This window comes from Neopelma chrysocephalum, unplaced genomic scaffold (assembly GCF_003984885.1).
Source record: "Neopelma chrysocephalum unplaced genomic scaffold, ASM398488v2 Primary Assembly neopelma1_24, whole genome shotgun sequence".
Lineage (NCBI taxonomy): Eukaryota > Metazoa > Chordata > Aves > Passeriformes > Pipridae > Neopelma > Neopelma chrysocephalum.
This window is the reverse complement of record NW_020897693.1, coordinates 31,294,552-31,318,759: the sequence shown is the minus strand read 5'-3', so window position 1 is coordinate 31,318,759 and position 24,208 is coordinate 31,294,552. Positions and strand designations below refer to the sequence as shown.

The 24,208-nt window shown below is 38.7% G+C and overlaps 1 protein-coding gene across 1 annotated transcript; it reads left to right on the top strand.

Annotated features, from left to right (window-relative positions):
* Positions 1 to 367: 367 nt before the first annotated feature.
* Positions 368 to 4,503, top strand: CFL2 (cofilin 2). Its single transcript, XM_027670597.1, has 3 exons — positions 368 to 675; positions 775 to 851; positions 943 to 4,503. The coding sequence occupies exons 1-3, from the start codon at positions 416 to 418 to the stop codon at positions 1,053 to 1,055; spliced, it is 450 nt and encodes a 149-aa protein (XP_027526398.1). The 5' UTR covers positions 368 to 415; the 3' UTR covers positions 1,056 to 4,503.
* Positions 4,504 to 24,208: the final 19,705 nt, after the last annotated feature.

Below are 24,208 nucleotides of genomic sequence, written 5' to 3'. Positions count from 1 at the left end.
CTCCTCTCATATGTTCAGTTCTTACCCCCATCCCTATTCATCCCCTCCCCCAGATAAGCCAAATGCATGATAAGGTAAAGAAAAACTGCTTGAGTAGTACAGTTGTGTGCCTAGTTGTATGATATTGCTATCCAGAATTGCAGCTGAACATGCTGAGATCTGCAACAAGAAACTACCAAATATATACCTCTTTTATATCTTCTGCTCCAATCCTGCAAATACTCCTAAATTTGTAGTGTGTTCAGGTTGAGTATAGTATTTTTATTCTTATGGGGGCAGGCAGACTTTATCAGCACTGTGGGCTATCACCTTTTCTAGCAAGTGTTAATTTTGCTGTTTGAATTATTCCTTTGATCTCATTTTACAGGCTTCTGGAGTAACAGTGAATGATGAAGTCATAAAGGTTTTTAATGACATGAAAGTAAGGAAATCTTCAACCCCAGAAGAGATTAAAAAAAGAAAGAAAGCTGTTCTCTTCTGCTTAAGTGATGACAAAAAACAAATAATTGTAGAGGAATCAAAGCAGATATTGGTTGGTGACATTGGAGATACTGTGGAGGACCCCTATACAGCCTTTGTGAAGTTGCTACCTTTGAATGATTGCCGATATGCTTTGTATGATGCCACATATGAGACAAAGGAATCTAAGAAAGAAGACCTGGTATTTATATTCTGGTGTGTAAAAGAAAAGCTTGCTGTTAAAATTGAATGTTATGGAGCTACCACTGGATGACTGAATAACTGTTTTGTTGTGGTTTTCTTCTTTTTTTGAAGGGCTCCTGAAAGTGCACCTTTAAAAAGCAAGATGATCTACGCAAGCTCTAAAGATGCCATTAAAAAGAAATTTACAGGTACTGACCTAAAAATGTTTTGCTCATTAATTATAATGGCATTTAGATGTAGAGGTTCTCACAAGTACATTGTTGTCCGTCTGTCTTTCAGGTATTAAACATGAGTGGCAAGTAAATGGTTTGGATGATATTAAGGACCGTTCAACACTTGGAGAGAAATTGGGAGGCAACGTGGTAGTTTCACTTGAAGGAAAACCCTTATAAAAAGACAGACAAGTGCCATCTGGATCTAAGGAGCTTCCATTTCTGCAGCTCGTTCAATTGGAATAGTATTAGTCTCCCCATCCCCTCCCCTCCTCAAAAAATAAGTCCCTTCCCTACTGCCCTGAAGGAGATGTCATTGTTAAGCAGTCTACCAGTGATTGCCATTAGACTGTTTAATCCTGGTAGTTTTATGTAGGATCCAAGGAATGCTTTCACGTCATACTCTTAGCCAAAACTGACGTTGCAGGCATTCCTTGCAACATGTACAATGAATGTGATAGTTCATGTAAATAGTCTAGCAGACAGCAAAGGGTAAGCTAATTGAATGCCTTGAAAGTATTGTCCACTGGTCGGATGGTAGACTCTATACAGTATTACTTACAGTTGCACTTGATTGCAGTTCCATGAGGCTCTTGTGCATTCATACACCTCACCTGCCTTGACAAGCCTATTTTTGTGACATGGCAGCACACAACACTATGCATTTAAAGCACTTTTTTGTAATATGTTTGACCCGCCCCCCCAAAGGAATGCCAATTAAGTTGCTGTAACTGTGTCATCAGATTATTGTAGTACCTCAGTTTCATTCCTGTTACATGCATATCTTTATAAATGAAGTAGCTGTTACGATGCCTTTTGTTTTCCATTGAATGTACACTACTGAACAGGAGTAGAAGTTATCTGTTTACCATGTGAGTCTTGAAACACTAAAGTTTTGTAAAACATCAGTCATGGTGGCAATTTCTGTATTAAAAAGAGCCTTAAATGGAACATTGTTTTTTGAGATCAAAAATTGGCCACGTTGCAATAAAACTTGTGGCTTATTACAGAACGTTGCCTTGTTTTCATTGGAAAATATAGTTTTTAAGTGTTTAAGCATATTTCAAATAACTTCTGTGGAAAGTATTGTAAAGGTAAACAATCATTAATCTCAAATAATGCAAGTTTTTAATACTGATTTAGGCACTGCTTTACAAATCTTTGTGGCTCTGTTCTGACCGTTCGATAAAGGACCTGCTCTTAGTTTACTGTTCAAGTAAAGAAGCTACCACTACTGGAGACCATTATTTCCATGAAACACTTGTGTCAGAAATGTAAAAATACGAAGTAATTAACCATGCAGTGTGTTTCATACCTGAATGCTCTTAAAGTTCTACATGCCAGAGTAAAACCTTGCACGAGCTCGACGCCTTTTTCGGTAAGATGATGTGTAATGACAGTTATGTGCAGAGTATGAAGCCAGGAAGGAATTTTTGTTTCTCAAGTGTTGCAGTTAAAACCGACTTGGTACAAGAAATAGCCTAAATGAACCGTTCTACTTGTTAGCTTCTATGTAAATAGAACTGGAAAGTGTTTGCCACTACTGAGGCTTGCACTGGGGACATGTTTTGGCTGGGAGCCAAATAATGCTCTCCTTATAGAGAATTTGATCTGCTCTGTGTGAGCAATCCTCCGTTAGCCAGAGCTATTTATGGCAAACACATGCTTTTGTATCTTGTCATCGTTATCCACAAATGGCAAAACTGGACATGATTCTCCTGGTATGCATAAAGGAGTGCTGTTAGGCAGCCACTGGCAGCTGAACTGTACATGCTGCTAGAAGGAATGCTCTTTATCATTACCTTATTTTAAAAAGTTGGTAGAGTAGAACTGCGGAACTTTTAAATATGGGCCCTTTACGTTCAGTCCATAACCCTTTTTCAACAAGGAAGTAGATGATAATCCAAAAATTTTTTTTTTATATAGTTTAAATAACCTAGTGGTGCTGTGTTTAGGCTCTCTTGTCCTGTAGAACTTTAAGACTTTGTTTCAGGCTTCTGGCTGTCCCTATGACTTGCACACCTCATTGTGTTAGCTGTTCTATGTAGACTAAACTTTACTAGAATTTAACTAAAAAGGCATGATGACCACTGACTTACTAAGTGTATTAATTAGTCTTGGTTTTGTTCTACAAAACTCTCCTTTCAGGTACCTTTTAAGGGTGAGAAGTAACTGATGGTATGCATGTTGTCTAGATAAAAAAAAACCTAACTTTTTATTTCTCAAAATAGTCTATTTCTGATCATTCATGTTGTGTGCAAAGCCCAGTTTAATGTAAAGATCTTTGTGCTTTATGTTTGACTTGAGTTCAGTACAGTAAAATGCAATTATCTTTTAACTGATTTTTCACAATGGATAAATTGCTTCTTTAGAAAAAGCCAAAATGGAAAATGTTAAATTTTAATAAACCATTTGAATTTTCATTTTAGACAGTAAACTTTTTTTAAGCAGTACTGTGTTTAAATTTATTGTCTGTCTCTGCTGCAAACAGTCTGGAAAAACATCTGTGGCTTCTCAGTTGAATATTAAAGGTTACTTTTTTTTTATTTAAAGTAGTTTAGGTGTATATTCACTCAGTCCAAGTAGCTATGAAATTGAAGCACAAATTGTATTTATGTAAGATTCCTACCAAATTAAAAGTTTTGGATCCAAAAGGATCAGCCTGCCTTCAGTTTGTTCTTGAAATGACTTACTGACTGACTGATGAGGGGTCCAATTCAGATGGCTTGGCTTTAAAACAAATAAACAAAAATGAACACAAACCAAACAAAAACCAATAAAGTGCTACAGAACTGTTACTGTTTGAATTATATAAAACAAATGAGAGACAGCTGGCATCTGTTCCAAAATGGTTTGTCAGCTGTTGTTTTCTGTCATTATGCAAAATGGTGAGGGCCTCATTGTGATCGAGAAGTGGAGGAAAATCGTTTCAAGTTGAATTTCTTCTGTGTATCTCCATGTAGACGTGACTTTCGGTATCTTGGCTTCAGTTATTTTATTGATAAAGAAATGTTAAATAAAATTTTCATGAGAGTAGCTTGTGCAGAAATGGCATTTTTCTTCTAAAAAAATATTTCAAAGCCAGCAGTTATTCTGTTTGATTTGGTAAATCCTGGAAGAGGTATAGGCCTATGGGTTTGATTTCTCCAAAAAGGGAAATCAGTCCAAGACTAGTGTGTGTAGGTGAGGTTTATGCTTGTGGCGATTTTTGAAATGGAGAGCTTAAATTTACACTGACTGGAGTGTAAGAATCGCTCCTAGTCACATCGTGAAGTGGATTTTGAGTATGTTCAGTTAAAACCCAAAGTGTTTCTCGAAGTAGAAGAGTGTTTTCCTGCTGTAGCATTCCCTTGAGTGATGGAATACAGCAGTTGCCACAATTTGATAATAAGCTTTACTCTTTTATGCCAATTCCAGTATAAACCAAATTTTCATTGTCTGCCTATTTTTTATAAACTTCTGTAAGTTCCTCTTAGTTTGTGGTGGCGAGTTAATGATTGTAGAGTGAAAACATGGCACTAATGGTGGATCAAAGATCATCAATGTAGCACCTGTCTATGAGTATTGAATTTCTTTGAAGTATTTCTGATTTTGAAAACCTGGTATAAATAAAGTTAATTTAAATGTCTTCAGTTGTTGAGTTTGTTTGTGTGCTGGGCAACACCTAAACTAATCTCTTTGCTATTGTCTTTGGATTGCGAGCAGCCTAGACACTGAAAGGAGAAGTGGTGGAATAGCTGGATTTTCGTAACAGGTTTCACCTGCCACACATTCAGTTCAATACCCAGCTGTAGCAAAAGCCAGCACCAGTGGCTCTGGAGATGGCTATAAAGAAGTTTTCAGTGCGTTGGTGCTGAATAACCTTTTTCTTTTGTTGGATCCTGGCACACATGTTTACAAAATTAGATGGCTTTTTAAAAAAAAAAGTAGCAAAAAAGTATGTTTATGCTGACAAGTCATTTTTTAATACTGGTAAGAAAGTGAACTGATGCAGTGTGAAAAAGGTGACTTGATGAAGAATGATAAAAAGATTATCCTTTTGGTATCAGTGGTATCTCTCTTGTTAGAAGTAAAATTTCTGAGATCTAGGAATTGATTATCTGGAAGAGAGTTAATTTTGTAAACAAAGCTGTCTAGAAACAGCTTCACTGGATTCTCTGGAGAAGGCGGACTTTTACACTGTACATTAACATCTCTTTAGTGTTTACCTAACATAAACTTTCTGTGTGACTATAGGGGACATGCGAGAATATGCATTAAAAAAGAATGCAGGGTGTCATTTTGAAATGAAGTTTTTTTAATACAAATTACTGCTTCGTTAAAAAAATATTCTATTCTTTCAAAATCAATATCCAGTGCTTGATACCCTATTGAATTTGGACATTTCCCTGCCCCACCTCCCATGCTGTTAAATCTGCAATAACCCCTGTACATCTTACTCTTCCTTGCATTGTTTATCTGTGCATTCTACTAATGACATCTGAAAAATAAATACTACAGTAAAAATTAAATCCTTTCATAGGAAAGTCAAACAGGTAACATAACCTATGTTGTTTGATGATTTAATAGAATTGTCTTTTTATGTTGTAAAGCTTACAGAAAAAAATATGTGCTAATTTGGAGGCACAAAGTAATTTTGACAGTCCTAGAATTCTGTGATTGTCTTTTTAATATCTCATTGTAGGTTGATGTTTTTATTGTCACCTTCGCTTCACAGTTACATAGAAAACTAATGATTGGAAAAGAAACTTGAAGGTGCTGCTGTTTATTTTTAAAAGTTTCTAAATGTCAATTCAAAATAATACACGAACTTCAATTTCCTGCTGCTAGCTTAATTTTTATTCTTGTGTGAACAAGCTTAGGAATGTATGCGTAGCTGTAATCATGCCTCTCCTCTTCCACCTCTTTATTTTTAAAAACAGCTGTGTCACTGCAAATCCCTACCATCTGCCCGCCATCTTCTGTAAAGCTTTACAAACAATCTCCACTTGTACCTTTTAGTGTCTATTTTTCCCCTCTCTTGTTTGTGATTGTAGGGGTTTGATATAGAAAAACTAACTGCTGTAATAAAAGCTCCTCAAAAGCTTTTCTATTATGCAGAAAGTTAAAAGCATCAGTTAGTCTCTGGTGAGCACAGCTGCAGGGTATACATTGGCTTGAAAAAAGAGATGTGATTTTGAGAACCAGTTTAGAGAGCCTTATTTGTGTCTGCTTCCTCTTAGTGGCAGCACTGCTTTCATCTGTGACCTTCTATTAAGGCTAATGTGAGAGCTAAGCTTTTCGTCCATTTTGGCTGTTTCAACAGAAAATGGAATGTGCATGTAGCAACCAAGGTGCAGAAAGGCAGAGGAAGGTTTAGAAGCAGCAATTTTCCATAGAGACCTGTACATCTGGTGGGGGGGAAGGGGTTATAGCAGAGGATTTGTTTCCTTTTAATTTCAGCAGGAGCTTGCAGCTGTAAAGGCTGAGCTTATGTTATCTTTTGCTCTGCCTGAACATACTGATTCCACATTCACAACTGTCTCAATGCTTTCATGCAATGAAATGTGAAAACACAGTTCTGTGTCAATGAAATGTGGTTTACTCCTACAAAAGCCCTGCTACAGTAGGGCTCTTGGTTAGCAATATCATATGGAGATATGCACCTAAGCTGCATTTGAACAATCCTTTAAAAATGTATGGGTTTTGATTACACCAAATACAGTAATTAAGCTATTACATAGGGGGTGAGAATGAACGGGTGTAGTTCTTAATTAGGTGACTCCGAGTGACAAATATAAGTCATGGTCATATTTTTGTATCTTAGCCCTGTTATTGAAGTGTGACTTAGAAGATGATACACTTCCTGGTCCACAGAATTCATTCCCTGCATACATTCTTTTAGGAAGCAGTAGCATAATTTTAGCTCTTCACCGAATATACTGATGCAGAATCTGTCACCCAAGGGCTTTTATTTGTCTGTGTTGATGAATTCCTTTTGTAGTGCTGCATTATTTCTCTGCATCCACACTTCAAAATCAGTTCCCAGAACTCTCCTTCCAAGTAACCAGAATTCCTAAACAATATTTATTCTGTGTGACTAAAGTAGAAAGGCATCTTGTAGAACACCCATAGGAAACAAATGCATGGCATTAGTCTGCCTGGCCACTGAGCATGTTTGGCCCTGCATGCCATCTCTGACTGTTGGGTTATTCTGATGAGAAGGTCAGCTCATTGAGGTTTGCGTGCAACAGCCCAACACAGAAAATCTGTGGAAACAGAAAAAATGTCTTAATTTTGCTCAGATGAAGACTTTACAGGCTGACTGTGGTAACCACTTTTTAATGTGGGTTGTTTTTTTTTTTTTTTTACCTGTTCTGACAAAAACACCTGGCTTTGATTCTAGCTGGTTTTATCAGTTTAGTTTGACAGGTGCAATGGTTGGAAGTATCTTCAGGACAAGCTATATTTAGATATATAACCTTTTGACAAATCTGGCAGTTGATTTGATCTCATTATTATTTTAATTCAGTCACTTCAAATCCATTACAATTTTAACTGCCTGGAGTTCAGCATTGCCAATGTAATTCTCACAACACAGCATGGGCAACCTTTAGAAGTCGTCATCATCAAAATTATTAATAATATAAATCAATTTTATTTCTATAGCCTGGTCTCAGTTTTGCAAAGAGGATGACAACTCTCTTAAAAGTCAAGTGATCTTCCAGGGAGCTCCTGACTGAACACCTGCCATAGATCTTTGTGATAGGGTTGAAGAAGTGTTGGAGCATTCACATCAGAGCAGTTTGTTTTGCTTTCTTGCATAGCTAAATAAATTTTCTCTCCTGGAAGATGTTGAGGTCACTGTGGTATCAATGTTTTAAGTATTTCACTTTCTATTTCATTCTGAATAGAATGGACAGATTGCCATTACAGCTTTTTCTTAGGGTAATACAGTCAAGCATCTCAGCTATTAATTTTATTTTTTTCCTCATTATCAGAAGGGAGAAAAGAATGCTTCTCATTCCACTGTGCAGCATAAGGCCAAAATACAGCACTCCAGTTACATGCAGATATCATGATTGTTTTCAGCTATTCTACCTGTTTTAGCAGGTACAAAACGTGATCTTGTCAAATGAGTTGTGCATTTGTCTTGGAAAACTCCAGAAAAGAGCTGTGGTAAAACGGAAGTCTGAGTATCTGGCACTCCGGCTCTGTCCCTGCAACACCTCTGTAACATCATGAGGCTATGTCTACTCTAGAATTTCTCTTTCATTCCTGCTCTACCCTGCTTCAGAAGTCAGAATGTCTGACAGCTCAAGACAGCTTTGGAAATACTAGGACTATGGTTGCTGTAATACCAAAATATAAAGTCCAGATACTTCCAGTAATAGCTTTATGCACACCAGTTTCAAGAAGCATGCGGCTCTGTTGTTATCTGCAGTTATCCTGTGTAAAAAGTAATAATGACACAAAAATATCTTTAACACTGATAGTAATTCAGAATCTTACATTAATTTAACAGCTGTTTTCTGTGGAAAATAGTAAGGGTAATATTTTACCTCTTTTTTTTTTTTTCCCCTAGCAATGGTGTTAATAACCAGTCTTTCTGCTGCAATACCAAACTGTGGGAAGATGAGAAGAGTTATTTCTCTTTGCATCAGCATCTTACATTGTGTGCAAATACAAATCCTCTCAGTTTGGGGGAAAAAATTAGTAACTTTTCAAAGCTTATATTTTTCTCTGCTAACACTTTATTTTTTATTCTTAAAGTTGCCTATTAAGATGTTTTTTCCTTTTTGTGAGTTACTTGCTTTTGGTATTCTCACTTTCCCCACACTGCATCGTGTTTCAGTCTAATATGGACTGGATTAAATTGTTATCAAAGGAAGGAGGTATATAACATATACAGTTTCTGTAGGAAAGAGTAAACTGTTTGCTTGACCCAGTTTTATGGAGCTATTTCTTTCTACAGAGATGGGATCACAGTCAAGGAAAAGGGACAAATGGGTTTGCTGAGAGTATTTAGGAGCACTCAATGGGAATGAGATTATTATTGTAGTGCTTAATCCTGAAATAATCATAGACCATCTCATCAACGTTGCACCAGCATTTGAGAGAGTTAAATATTCTGGCTACTTTGTGATATTAGTCTGAGATCATTTTCTATTGTTATAAACTTGGAGCTCTCCAGATAAATATAGAATATTTCTACCTGTGATCAATGTTTCAATGTTCTCACATACGTTGTGTGTTGAAAAAGATGATTCCCAACTAGCGGAAATGCATTTCTGAAGAAATACATCTTTTATGAGGCTGAAAATTAAAGTAAAGGTTATGGAAGCAATCATTTCACATAACCTTTTTTGGGCAATTCCTGTAATGTTATCAGGCTTGCTTTTCCATCTGTTGGGCACAGTGTGGAAGAGTGCTCAAAAAGGGTGTTGTGGTGACATCGTATCTGTTATCACTGACGTTAAATGCATTTAATGGTAGTGAAGTTACAAGTCATACTGTATGCAAATGGAATAAAAAATATTCTCAGATCAGAATTTCTCATTTTCGTAAACAGTAACATTTAGTTGCCTTTGAACAGATATAATTGTCGTGCTGTGTCTTTGTTTCCTTAAAGAGGTAAATGACAAACCCAAGCCTTTCCCCTACCTTTGCCTTTAGTCTTTACCGTAAACATAAAGCAAACAAGAAAAAAACCCGAACCCCACTTTTGATCCATTTACTGGTTTCTCTTGTTAAAAATATGAAACCTTATAAAGAAATTATACAAGGAGTAAACTTGGCTACAGTTTACCAAAGTGGCAAACAGTTTGAAATAATCTCTTGAGATGTTTGAACAGTTCCATTCTGTCCACGGGGTTTAACTCAGAAATACAGACTGCACAATTTAGATGGGAAATTGCCATAATGGGTTCTTTTATGCTCTCCTCGGTTCCAGAAGCTCAGACTGCTGTTTCTTGCAATCATTAAAGCATCTGATTTCAGCTGTTAACCTCTACAAAAGTGGTTAAATACTTAGAGAACGGGAAGATGCTACGGATGCATGAATTTATGGTATATTGAAAACTGAAGCTGTAGGAATAATATAATATAATGGCCCATCTTCGCGAACGAAGATTTGGGGAAAGGTCTTTCACCTTTCCAGCCTGCGCAATGGATTTTTTTTTTAGGTGAGACACAGCCTGCGCTGAACTGAGCCCACCCTTTAATCCTAAGGTTCATCTGCCGGGGCCAAGCAAGCTTGGACAATGGCAGTGAGGTCCTCAGAACGTAGGTTTGTTTAGAGTGTCCTTCTCATAGATGGATGGCCTCACAGGGCTAACGACCTCCATCAGGCCAGGAGACCGGGGAATCGAACCCGTGGTCGCAGCAGTGAAAGTCCTGCACGCTAACCACTAGGCCACCAGGGGTCTCAGCTGTAGGAATAGTGTGAAATAAACTGTATATCAACACAGAAGCCTGAAAATTAATTGTATGGCTCATTGTTTCATCATCAAATGCACCGCTTCATAGTAAAATCAAGAAAAACTCATTATCAAATGTATAGAAAACTGCTTCAAGGATTAAAGCCATGTTACAGCCTTACATATTCAAAAATAAGAAAAGGTTCAATAAATTTTGAAGTAACTTTTTGTATAATCAGAAATTATATTAATATAATAACTTTTAAGAGTTTTCATCTGCTTCCTTTTCCGAAACCTTGCATTATGCTTATTCATCTCCTTGGGCTTTTTTCTGCAGTCACAAGCACTGGAAACTGACAGCAATGCAGTGAGGATTTATTGCTTTTTCCTGATCTTAATAATAAAAAAACCCCAATGTCTGATGATATATGAAATAGGGCCATCTGAGGGTGCTGTTTGACAACATAGTGAAGGCAATCTAATGACACGTGGGATGAGAGGGGGATTCCTGCAGAAGCTGGGCTGAATGCTCCCCCTCTTCTCCACCGGTGCTTATATCTGCCTGACCAGACAGTGAATTTAGGAAACTACACTTCTCACTTATTTTGAAAAAATTTTTTTTGCTTGTTTAGGGAGGCACAATGCCTGAAATATTTCAGATGTTTCTGAGAATTGCCTTGGTCAGCATCTGGTATGCAGGATATCTGTGGAGAAGCTAAACTTAGTGTTCATTGAGGTGCTGGAGCATGTCCAGAGAAGGGCAATGAAGCTGGTGAAGGGTCAGGAGCACAAGTCCTATAAGGAGTGCCTGAGGGAGCTGGGGTTCTTTAGCCTGGAGAAAAGGAGGCTGAGAGGGGGGATCTTACTGCTCTCTACAACTATTTGAAAGAAGGTTGTAGTGAGGTGGGGATTGGTCTCTTCTCCCAGGTAACAACTGACAGAACAAGAGGAAATGGCCTCAAGCTGCACCTGGACAGATTCAGATTGAATATTAGGAAAAATTTCTTCACCAAAAGGGTTGTCAAGCTTTGACACACACTGCCCAGGTAAGTGGTAGAGTCACCATCCCTGGAGGTATTTGAAAGATGTGTAGATGTGGCACTTAGGGACATGGTTTAGTGGTGGACTTGGTAGTGCTGGGTTAATGGCTTTTAAAGGTCTATTCCAACCTAAACAATTTTATGGTTCATGACACCCAACATGCCCCTGCATGTTACTCAGTGCATTTCCAGGTCACTCCGAGCTATTGTATTACATACATCTGGTACAGTAAGTCCAGCTCTTCTGAGAAGAATTGGACGGTGTCTGTCCCCATATTACACAGCAGATATCTCCACTCATGATGTATTTAACAAAGATCAGAAGCATAGGATATTTGGGTCTCTGGTATGTAGTGATTGATTCTGACATAGTCATACATGTCTTTGCTGGCACACCTCAGGCAAAAATCTGGAAAGGCCAATGATCACTTGCATCTCAGCTTGTTGTTACGCACATACTTTAAACTGTGTATTCTTCAGTACTCTGACTCCAGTGGTGAAATTTGGTCCCTCTAATCTCAGCTGCTGATTATATCACATGAGACATGTAAAGGCATTTTAGTGTTTAACTTAAGGTGAAATTTGGAGTTACACATCAGACATGTGCATGCCTGGCTCCAGCTCTTGCTTCCTCCCTTCACCCCTTTTAACAGCGTTCTCACCACCCTTCCCCCATGAAGATCCACGATATGAATTAACTGAATTCCTCAGATTCTGAAGTCCTGACTACAAGCTTTCAGAGACTGGGAATCCTGCCATGCCATAGTATTCTGAAGGGTGTAGGCAAACACACTTCATGTATAGCACAGTCACTGAACTTTGAATATATAAGGGCCAGCACTTCTAGAGAGTTTGGGTTTTGCTTTGTTCATTTAATTAGGGAGAAAAACTTGGTTTGCTCAGCTTCAGCTTTCTGTTAGCATTCCAAGTGAACTGTATCTACTGGTGTTTTAAGCATAAAAGTAAATCATGAGTTTACTGTAGGCTAGATAGAAAACAAAAGTAGTAGGCAAAATGGCTCGCCTGGTGTGTATTTGGAATTCCACCAGTGCACATATATGCTAAGTATATATGAAGTTGTGGGGGTTTTTTTGTCAGGGTTGATGTAATCCAGGCATAATGAAGGGTAGCTACATTAAATCAGCAGAAGTTAAAAATGCATATTACAAGTTCATTAGTGTCTGGAATCATTAGAACAGTATGGTGTGATGTTAATGGCAGCAGGGAAATTCTCTGGGTGAACAGTAGATAAAGCCAAATATTTTACCAGCATTATGCATATTTCAGACCAACACAGATTAGCAGCTTTAGACAACAAAGATAATATTAGTCCAGACTGAGTATAGTCCAAGAAATGCAGGCATGATTCTTTTAATCAAAAGGTTATTTTAAATATGCATTATTACTTTAACCTAATAGTGCTTGCTTTTTAAATGCACCAAATGCAATTATAAATGCTGTTGTTTTATCGTGTGTCCATTTATATCTATTATGGCCTTTTTTGGATCAGCACTTGTGTACTGTCTCTGTGTTCCGTATGCACGCTGAAGCACACCTCATTTTTGTGAATTTAAGTTCAGAAAACAGCATTGACATCAAGGCCCATTTATAAGGCAGAAGCTGGGCTCTCCTGACTGAGTCTCCCCAGTGGCCCAGTGTAGTGAGGGTACTTTAAATGTGACTAGCATACACTGACAGCACTGGATTCAGGACAAACATTCCACAGCCCAGTCTTATTGCCATAGTAGTTAATAATTGTGTGAGTTCCCTCCATTTTTTTATACAAAACCGTAAAAAAAAAAAAAAATTAGAAAATCCACTCATTATGGAAGAAGCCTGACTTCATCTCCTTGTGACTAGTTATGGTTCTAATTCACCTGTTAATGCCCTAACCAGACTCACTCCAGTCTCTGTTTGGTCTGTAGGTTAGGGGTTTCACTTGTGTTCCTATGTGACAGCCTGGTCTGATGGCCAAGACTCATCCTTTGATGCTGCCAAGGTACAAATCAGTGCTTTAATACACAGTCACCCTCACATTGAATGCAGCAGAAGGACACTGGTTACTGGTCAGGATCTCGTTTTCCTGGTTTCTGCCTCCAGAACTGTACAAATGTTTTGTACAGTTCATCACTAGTTAGTGATTAGGGAGCAGACATCTAGAAATCAGACACAGTAATGTCTGTATCATTGTGGTGATGATACATCATCATATCCAGCTCACTCTGCACTTTGTAGATTCAGCTCTTGGAGATCATAACATGAACATCTCCACATCTTGCACATGTGGAGTGCTTCTCTTTAATAAGCCTGGTGGGGGTTTTATGGAGAATAAGATTCAGTTGTCAGAATAATCCTTTTTTTATTTTGATGTCTTAACATCACTGTGAGTTTAATTTACTTCCTTCAGAAACCATCCCTCAATCACTGTCTTTGATCAGAAATGAATGTGTTTTTCTCAGCCGAAGATCTAGTGATGAGATGCCAAGAAATATTTCCACATACTCACAGATTGGGAAGCAAGAGAGGCTACTTCTATAAAAATCAATTCCTGCTGCAAATACAGCGCTCACCATGTTGCCAGGGCTTGCAGAGTGGACTCTCTGAACAGGTCAAAGCTACTTCGTTCACTTCTCACATGGGAATTGTTTGGGCTTTTGCATTGCTGAAGCATAGGGCTGCCATAGCCAAAGGTACACAGGTACACAAAAGTACCCATATTCTGTCCATATGATGTTCTACAGCACCCAAAATGACTGCAAGTCTGATTCAGAGCTCCAAACCTGCAGTAAGCAGGTGTGGTACAGGTCAGGACTCCATGCTGTGCATGTGAAAGTTTGCACATAATTTTTCTATCCAAATCTGGCTGATTGGGAATGATGCCACCAAATGGGGCTTTCATTCCAACCACTGGCTATTGTCTGTTATCAAGCCATATAGCCCCATTCCTCTTTCTGTCCCCAAATTTAAAAAGTGCAACTTAAAACTAGTTTGTTCTTTTTTTTCTTTCTGCTACTATGATGGAGAAGATGTTCCAGAATCCTGCTTTGATGTTTTGAAGCCTTATTTTAATTATTGGTGGGCATTTTGTTTTGTACCTGTATTGTTCTTTACTTTAAATAACCTTCCCTTTTCCTTTTTCTTAATTCCTTGATGTTATATTCCCTTCTTTTATATGTTCACACCAACATGTTGCCAGTAAGATAGCCTTCTTCATCCCCTTAATTGTCCTAGCAGCACCTCTTGGTCCCTGGTCCAGTTTGAATCTATCTTTTCTGAACATATTTGACCAGGCCTCATCACTACATGTTATGAAGATATTAATGCATTGCTTTCTCTGCATTGCAGGATCCTATGCCTTTTTCCACGGAAGTCTGATTATATCATGTGACTGGTACATATAATTCTTTCTTTTCCTCTGCTCTTATAGAAATTTCTTTTGGCCCCTAACATCGTCACTTTGGATTATTCACTACAAAATTCCATCATATTTCTGTTACTGCAGTCCTCAAGGTCATGAAGGTCTTCCTGTGTGATACTCCAGTCCTCTTCTGTGTCAGTAGTACCTTCCAGTTTTGTGTTTTCTGCAGTTTTCACTCTCTCATTTTCTTCCTATTTTTTGTGCCAAGGTCATTAATGAGAAGATTAAATAAAATTGTTCCCAGAGTGAATCTAGGAAACTCCATTAATAAAAACCCTTTCTCCTGACAGACGACTCCTCTTCAGTCAGTTTCCTATATGCTTTACAGTTCATATGGTAGTCTTGATTTTCATGTTAATTAGTGTTATACAAAATACATTCAAGAGCAAAATTAGTGTCTATCTCTGTAAAGAACCTGCAATAATTTTATCAAATAAATATATCAAACAAGTCTAGAACAACTTATCCATGATAAGTGGGTACTTTTATCCTGGTTCTGATCCCACTTTATCTTTTATTATGTTTCCCTTCCAAATGTGTCATAAAATCCTGATCATTATTCAGCTCAGAGATACATGCCTTGGCAGCTGCCTAGTTCATTTATTCCCTTTCTTGATTATATCTAAAAATTAATAAGAGACTGGTATCTCACTTTTACTGTTAATAAATTAAACCCCAAATATTTGGTACTTCATTCTACATTAAAATGCTAAGAATTAAAACATAATAAACTATTTTATAATATTCTATTAATAATTATTGAACAGTGTTTCAGAAATGTACGAATGTACAAAAAGGGAACATATGAAAACAATGAAACAGCTATAAATGTTATTGTGGGTAGCATTCACAAATTCTATAAATGTTATTTAGCCAACTTCCCATTATGAAGCATGCCATCTCACTGTGGACCGTACATGATTGCCTTGTTGCCCAATATGAATCAATCAGACTCAGCTGTGATGTTGCACATCCTTAAAATAAATTTCAGCATTGATGTGTTTTAGATTCAGAACCAAATGTGAACTGCAGGTGACCCAAAGAGGAGGGGGTTAGAAGAATTGGTAGAATGCTAGGATGGCACTTAAGCTGAAAATGTGTAGAGTTAACAAAGAGCCTTACTGAAACTGGTTGAACTTTACTTGCTCTTGTAATTTGATTTAGCTCATCACAGAGATTACACATAACACACAATCACATCTCAAAAGCAGCCAAAATATTTTATGATTCATGTGGAAATCAGAGACCCACGTACCTTAGGGCATTGGTTCACAGCCATTGCAGAGAGAAGAGTGTCACCTAATGTACCACCAGTATGGCAGTTTTTGCTGTCCTTTCCCATAAACTTGCCAAACACATACCGACTTGGTGTAACTCAGTTCTGTTGCAGGATTTGATACCGTATTGTACAACTACAGGACACCGGGGTGTTTTATGGAGCAGAAATTAATGTACTCTCTAAGATAACGTAGTTATGATTAAGCAAAAGTCGTAGCTGCTGGTGGCTCAGAGCTGATTTTGTGACTGTATGCCTTGGACACAGGATTGCATGAAGTTGAGAATTCAGAAAGGTCAGCCCAGACTGGAGGGGGAATCCACTGCCAAGACATATTTCTGGAACTCCTCAGTCTTCACTGCTACAGCTGGGTGATTATATAGACATGTAAAATAAGAAATACAGCAAAGAAACTTTTTCTATGAGAAGTGAAAGGCAAAATTTAACATAAAACTTTTAGGTGCATTTGCAATTGGGCTTTACACTGCTGCCTACCTTTCTCCTAAGCACTGATTCTCCCAGTGGGGAGATTTCAAAGTGTGAATTCCAAGAATAGCATTGCCTTAAATGCTGGGAAATGAGCTACATTGCAGGTTTGGTAAATCTGAAGGTTTTGTTCAGCCACTTAGTCATAGCTGCCCCCTCAAGTAAGAGATAACAGAAGGGGGTTTTTTGAGAAGGTGGGACTAGAACAAAATATAATGACTTGAAACCATATGGGTCCTTTGAGTTTTATATGTGGCCCAGCATTGCCTTTGGCCACGTGTAAAATTCTCCATGAGGCTGGTTCACCTGTTCACCATCAGATCCACCCACTCAGATGCAAAAATCCCTAAGTCAAAAGGCATGATTATTAAAAAAGAACAAAATAAAGTCAAAGCATCAGTGCTTTCTTTCCTTCCCTCCACCACACATTAACCAGCCGGGACAAAAAGCATCTGTAACACTGTTTGGTTCTTCTCTGAAGATCTGATCCTGGGCCTGCTCATGAACATTACAAGTATCTCTCTTTCTGACCACATGCAGTACAGGTCAATGTCTCAAATACCAAACACTTCACTTCCCTGCTTTGCAACACAAGCTTGTTTGTGCTCAAATACAGAATTACAGTTCTGGTTTCTGCCTACAAATATGTAACCTCTTATGGTATCGTATTATCTTTGCCTTGACCATAGGATATTGCAACTCAATAAAGTGGTAATGGAGACCCAAATGTTATTTCATTGACTTTCATTCCAGATTATAGCCAACAACATAAGGTTGTGCTGGCTAGAGGTTGATGGACAAGTGCTTTTGTTATCTGTAGCCATTCATGCTTTGTGCAGACCTGCCTTGTGATGCAAGCTATCCCAGATGAATTTGTGCTGAGATGGGCTCAGTGTGTTTGCCTGATGGCACATCCTGTCCATCGGTGAAAACCACTGCACTGCTCTAAAACACCACAGCAGGAGCCACGTGAATTTTTCCTGGTGTGCCCACTGGATTTTCAAAGTAGGGTGCCTTATTGTAATGTACCTGCAGGACAGGTTGAAATAATTCATTAGTAATGCCACAGGAGGTTTCCTGATTGGTTTGAGCCTGCCTAAAACTGCACTGCTGCTGAAAAGCACTGAGCTACCCTTAATACTCCCCCTATGTCCCTATCATGCTGGCTCAAGTGAGCTTCCTGGAAACTGATCCTGCAAGAAAAGCAGGTAAATTGGGTCAGTTCTCTCATCTCTCTGCTGCTGGGCTGTGCCAAGGGAGCACTGGGACAGCAGAGAGAGCAGGGACATGTAAGGGAGAGATATGAGTGCCCCTCCAGCAGCAGCATAGCCTTTGATGGGTGTCCTGGTTTCAGCTGGGATGGAGTTAATCTTCTTCCTAGTAGTTGGTACAGTGCTGTGTTTTGGATTCCGTATGAGAATAATACTGATAACACACTGATGTTGTTGCTAAATGGTGCTTACTCTAAGTCAAGGACTTTTCATTGTTTCATGCCCTATCAGTGAGGAGGTACACAAAAAGCTGGGAGGGAGCATGGCCAGGGCAGCTGACCAAACTGGCCAAAGGAATGTTCCATACCATAGAATGTCATGCCCAGTATATAAACTGGGTCAGTTACCTGGAAGGGCGCCAAGCGCTGCTTGGGGACGGGTTGAGCATTGATCAGTGATGAACAATTATATTGTGTATCACTGTTTTTTTTTCTCTGAGTTCTATGTTTCTCTCTCTCTTTTTGTTATATCCCTTTTAATTACAATTATTATAATAAAAATTTACTTTATTTTGATTATTAAACAACTCTTATCTTAACCCAGTGGTTTTACCTTTTTCTGATTCTCCTCCCCACCCCACCGGCTGTGTGGTACTTAGTTGCCAGCTGGAGTTCAGTGATGACAATGAGCTTAATCCAAACTGCACTCTGTGGTTGTTTCACGTTCAGCATCTCCAGATCCAGAGAGATGGTGTGGTGAACCAGACAAAACTGGCCTGTCTGGAAGCACGGGCTGCAGCTCAAGTGCTGGTGGTCACACAGTGGGAATCAGTTATTCCGTGCAGCTATTACCATCGACCTGCACATCTTGGCTGTTTGCAGAGAACACCATCAGTCAAGTCAAGCTGTCTCAGGAGATGGTAACTCAAAAGCAGACAGCTGGAAGTAAAACTGCAGTGAAGCCTAACAGTGAGTGCTTTGTGTGGCTCCATTTTAACCCATGCCACTTATTGCAACAGGCTGTCCAACACAATTTAAAATTAACAAACATCTGCATCTCCATAGCTGTTAAGTCAGGAAAAAAGAACCAAGAAAGTGATTTGCTTGGCCAGCCAATTTTTGATTTTTATTTTTTTTCTGACTACCCCTCAAGCCAGCCCTAACACCTCTGGCTCTGAAGATACTACAAAGAAAGGAACACATTTGGATGCAGCATTGAATTGGTTTTTTTGCTGCACCTCTGAGCAAGCAGGCATTTGAGACTGTAAATGAAACATAGGATGTGTCTTAGGGTGGCTGCTCCCATGTAACTGTGCTGTAATATGAATGTCACAACAGATTTACTTGGAGATGGAAGCAGCTTTGGTTTTGAGTCAGACATCATATTAGAAGAGTTGCCATTAAGTAATGCCTCAGCTGATTGGTGGTTTAATGCTGGTTGAGGGCATCTATCAAACTCAGCTTTTTCTCTGATAAACATATGTCAGAAATAATGTGTTTGGGTTTTTTTCTTGACTTTGATCATTTTGAATGAGACTACTTTTGTCAGAAAATCTTTAGGGTGCTGGTCAGTATGGCTCACCTGATACGTGTAGGAAGGCAAAGAACACCTGGTTAGTGTTTCACCAGGCTTGTGAATGTTGCCTCCAGCAGAGCATGTTAGTGGTAATCACATTTTCTCAAGCTGCAAGTGATGCTCTACTACTATTGGCATTCATAGGACATGCTAGGAGACATCCGAGATTTTCAGAGAACTTGGAACACTGTGGCTACATATCAGACATGAAAGAGGGCAACAGTGAAATTCAAGTGACCAAGAAGCCAGTGAGGAGCGGAATAGGAGAACAGAAGACTGAATCTTTGACTGAGAGTAACAAGACACAAAAATGGAATGAGCTGGGACTGATTACAGGAAGGACCTGAAGGTTTGGGAGTGAGGGGAGAGCAGTCATTTTGTAATGAGCTGGAGAGAACAGACAGTTGCCCTCAATCAAGACCAAAGGAAACCAGGGCGTTGAATGGGGTGGTCTAACAAAGCAAAAAGGAAGAGACAGATTGGAAGGAGAATGAGTATTAGGAAGGAAAAATGAGGGCAAAATAATCGAAAAGAAAAAAGGTACTAGGAGAAAAGGAAATAAGATAGCAGGGGAACAAAAGACAAAGAATAATGACTAATAGTCCCCAACAAAAGGTATCTACTGAATAAGGCAGAAAGTGTCATTCAGTCTGCTCTGATAAAATAAGCAGCACTGCGCAGTCCTTCCTGATACCCATTATTGTACCAGTGACAAGACATGACAAGAGCTGCTTTGTCTTCCCTGCCTGGTGCTGCCCTGCTGGGGCAGAGCTGGCCTTTGAGGAATGATGTGTATGAGGTCAGTGTTAGCAAATCTGCTTTTTATCCTTGGTCACACTTTCATCAACAAGGCTTTATTTATACTGAGGTTTTTTTTCTATTTTACTATTCCCTAGCCCTGACAAGAATCATCAGTGCTAGTCCTGATGAAATCACTGCTGTAAATGGCCTTCTGGTATTTTTATCTCAGACTCATCAACATCTGACGTGAAAAGAGTAATAAATTTGTTTTGGAGAAGTCTCCCATAATGCTCTTACCACTGCAGTTACTGATTGACAGAGTTAAGACTATGGTGAGGCTGATATCCCAAAGTATTCCTATTGCCTTCCACAACCTATGGATTAAACCAGGCAGCATTAAAATTAAAAACCTGAGAAGCAACGTGAGAAAAGAATTCCCCTGTTTTCAGCTTTGATGTCACCAAAAAGGTTTTTCTCTTTTGGTTATAATAATAAATTCTGTTACAATAAAGAATTTCATGCCAGTATTTTGTGCAAGTAAAACCCTTAGTCTGGAGTAAAGGTGAAGCAGGAAATTCTGTCTTTTTTTAAGAGAAAGACATATTAATAATTGGGAAGAATGATAAAAAAGGATTCTCTCAGAATATTCTCTGAAGTACTCCACGTTTCAGCTGGTTTATAAAGAAGACGGGACTGGAGTTTAGGAAAAGAGATGAGTTCAATTGATTTAAATCCAGAGTAGATAGCTGAAATGCTGATTAGTCTGTGACTTATTTATAAACATTTCTATGCATCCCTGTGAACCAGGGAAAGAGAAAACTTCTTTACAGGCTCTTTCCTGGACAATCCTATAGGAACTGTAGGAGATGCGGTCTCCTTTTGCACCCTTTTTTAAAGAAGAATTTGTGTAGAGCAGTGATTGCCTACATTCTGTTATAGAAATATGATGATTAGGTTAGTAACAGTACACAATCCAAAGAAGAAGAAAACTTTCAAAAGGTTCAGAGCTCAGAATAAGTGAATTTTTCATATATGCACATGTATAATATATTCTTTCCCTTACAGCTTCTTGGCAGTCGTTCATGGCACTGGTGAAAAATGAGGCTTTAGATAGTTCCACTCTCTGAATCAGTGTGGCTGTATATGGACATTAAGTCATTCATGGCAAACAAAGACAGTGTCTATAATGCCATGTAAATTAAATTTAAAAAGAAAGAATCTGATTCTTTCCAAGGGGAAGAAGTGTGATGAACTGCATTACAATATATATGCATACATATAGTCAGCATCTGGTGCAAAGAGGCCAGGATTTTTAAAACTATAGAGTGAACCTTTTCAGGATCCCTGCAGTCTGAAGAGAAATCCGCACATCCTTAATATTTGCATATGGCCCCATTATGCTTTGGAATTCACAGAAGTCTATTCCACACTGAGAAACAGCTGTTTTTTTCCTTTTCTAATGGAAATTACTGTTCTTCAGAGTATATAGAAGTTACTAGGCACATACAGTACTAAGCTATGTTTCTCTCTCTTCTCTAGAATATTATACATTTTCCCCTCTTTGTTCTTTTAATCCTACAGGTCACATCCTCTTCGTGTTCCTAAAGAAATATGATCAGTTTGAGAGTAATCATTTGCTGTAAAGTGATCTATCTCCACAAGAGGTAAAAGGCCTCTATTGCTAACTGAGCTTTTTAGACAGGTTTTATAACACGGTTTTGAAGCCTTTTTCTCATTCAGCCTTAATCTTCTGAAAACATTACACTTTAAAGTTCTAGCTTTACACAGAAATAAAAGGTAAATGTTGATTCACCTTTTAAAAAATGTAACTATCTGCTCTACCACCAAAAAAAAAAAGAAAAGGCAGCTTGAATGATCTGGTTCCTTAATATTGTTTCAGTTAGCAGCAGTAGAGAAAATTTAAATGAAGTATGTAAGGAAATAAAGTATTTTCATCTCAAAGATGAAACAAAAGGAGGAATCAATCCGTCAGTGACATACAGAAAAGCTGGTCCTGCTGACCACAGTTTGTGTGCAAGATGCTGTATTTGAGCGTCACATGAACAGTACATGAGATTGTTCGAAGGAAATGAGAGTAATTAGGTGTAGAGAGGGAAGTCGAGAAACTTCTCAAAAAGAAAAAAGTGCACGAAGAACAGTTCCTCACACTTTTAAGAAAATACATACCAGCTAATGAAATATCAGAACTACAGCTCTTGTTGAATCCATTGAATCCATTGAATCACTCCATGATGAGTCATAAAGTACAGGTAGTACTATATGACATGATGCCATGGAGTGGAAAACCTTTAGATCTCTGCAGTGATTCTCTGATAAAAGCCAAATATTTCTTAAATTGTGTGGCTTCTAGTTTTTCAGTGATATCACACTCAAACAAAAAGGAACTGTTACTAGCTGGGTAATCGTCGGCCGAAAAGAATTCCCAAAAATATGTACATAGCACCATCTACTGACATTATGGGTCTTTGCAAGTGGATGTTTTTAAAAAAATCGGAAGACCTACGCGTTAAAATAGTGTAGCGGAGTTCCCCTAACTGGCACAGAATCGGTTCCTCTTTCTACTTACAGCTCTGTAAACTCAGGAGAATGCTGATCCTTGCTTCAAGAGTTTAGCAGCTGAAGAAAACATGGGATCTGAATAGAAAAATAAGGAAAAAAGGGAGGAAAAAGGAGACCAAAAATGAGTAGCTGAATGAGTCAAAGCGTGTCCTGGAGCAAAAGTTAGATGTTGTTAGTAAAGGGAATAATTTCTCAATATGTCATTTGAAAGAACCAAGACTATCCTTTCTTTTGGCCTCAAAGTCCTGCATCCTCCTTTGGGCCATCCATACAGTTTATCAGAGTCAATGGAACTCACTGTTAAAACAGTTTTCCCCTTCTTCATCCTATGTAATTTTTCTGCTGGTGAGACAGGTTGACAGGAGTCAGGGCCTGCTGAAAACCAGAGTTGGTGTAGACAGCCAGGTGTGTGGAGGAGGGTAAGAATATGGTGGTACCAAAGGGCTGTCAGATTGCCTCAGTTACAACATGTAATTTCATTTTTCCTTGGTTATATTTAGTTCATTGACTTGGTTTATTATTCTTATGTAGACATAGAGGAGAATGTGCAAACAGCCAAGATGGAAACTCCTTAGGTGGGGTGAACTCAGCTGTCAGAGGCAACTGTGATTCTGCAGCTGCTGAGCGGGTTTATTAAACTGAGTCTTGACAAGAGAGCACTGAGAAGAGGTAGTGCTTTTCTCCTACCTACTAGCCAGGGTGTCCCCATGGCATATATGATCTGTCTCTCAGCTGCTGAAGCAGAAACAGCATGCAGCAAGCAATGCTCTGCCAGCAGGGAGGAGCATGGGGAGAAAAGTAGGGCAGGGCATGGAGCTGTGATAAGTTGATCAGGGCAGGACGAAAGATTGATATCGTGGATATCATAGAATCACAGAATCATAGAATGGCCTGGGTTGGAAGGTACCTTAAAAATCATCTAATTCGAACCCCCCTGCCATGGACAGGGACACTTTTCACTAGACCAGGACCATCATGAGCCTCCATGCTATCCAAAACATGACCAGACTGCTCCCAGAGCCACACTGGAAAGCCATATAACCTTATTTTTTTGTAGATGCAACTGAGATGGTCCTTCTGCTGGATTCAGATCAGTCAGCTGACCTACTTAGCTCTCCCCGGAAGAAAGAATTGTCTTTTTATTCCTTATGAAGCCTTTTCTCAACTCTTTGACCTGGGTTCTTTGGTCCTACTGAAATGCATCAACAATAAATAATACACATTGAAAAAGCAAACTCGATCTGTCACCAAATTTTATTTTTGTGGAATGGTAGTAGGATACTGAGCCCCGATTATGCATAGAACAGGATGCGAATGCATGCAGGTGAACCCCCAAAAATCAATTTCTTCTGTGACTTTGTCTTTACCCCTTCAGAATGTCAAGGCCAGTGTTTAAACAGGTCATATACTCTTTCTCAGTACCTTGTCAAATATTTTTATTTTTCTCAACCCCAGTAATAAGTCAGTATTTTGGATGATGCTGCATGTGTCTGTATAAAGACAGAGTACATACATGAAAATTGTTTTAAGAACAGCTTTTAAAATTATTTACTAAATGCATATTCAAATACCTCTTTCCACAGCACTAAGAAAAATTTCCAAGAGACA

Coding starts and splice junctions, on each gene's coding strand:
- CFL2 (XM_027670597.1), top strand. CDS start 416: ATGAAAGTAAGGAAATCTTCAACCCCAGAAGAGATTAAAAAAAGAAAG. Junction 676..774: donor GACCTGGTATTTATATTCTG/GTGTGTAAAAGA, acceptor CTTTTTTTGAAG/GGCTCCTGAAAGTGCACCTT. Junction 852..942: donor CATTAAAAAGAAATTTACAG/GTACTGACCTAA, acceptor TCTGTCTTTCAG/GTATTAAACATGAGTGGCAA.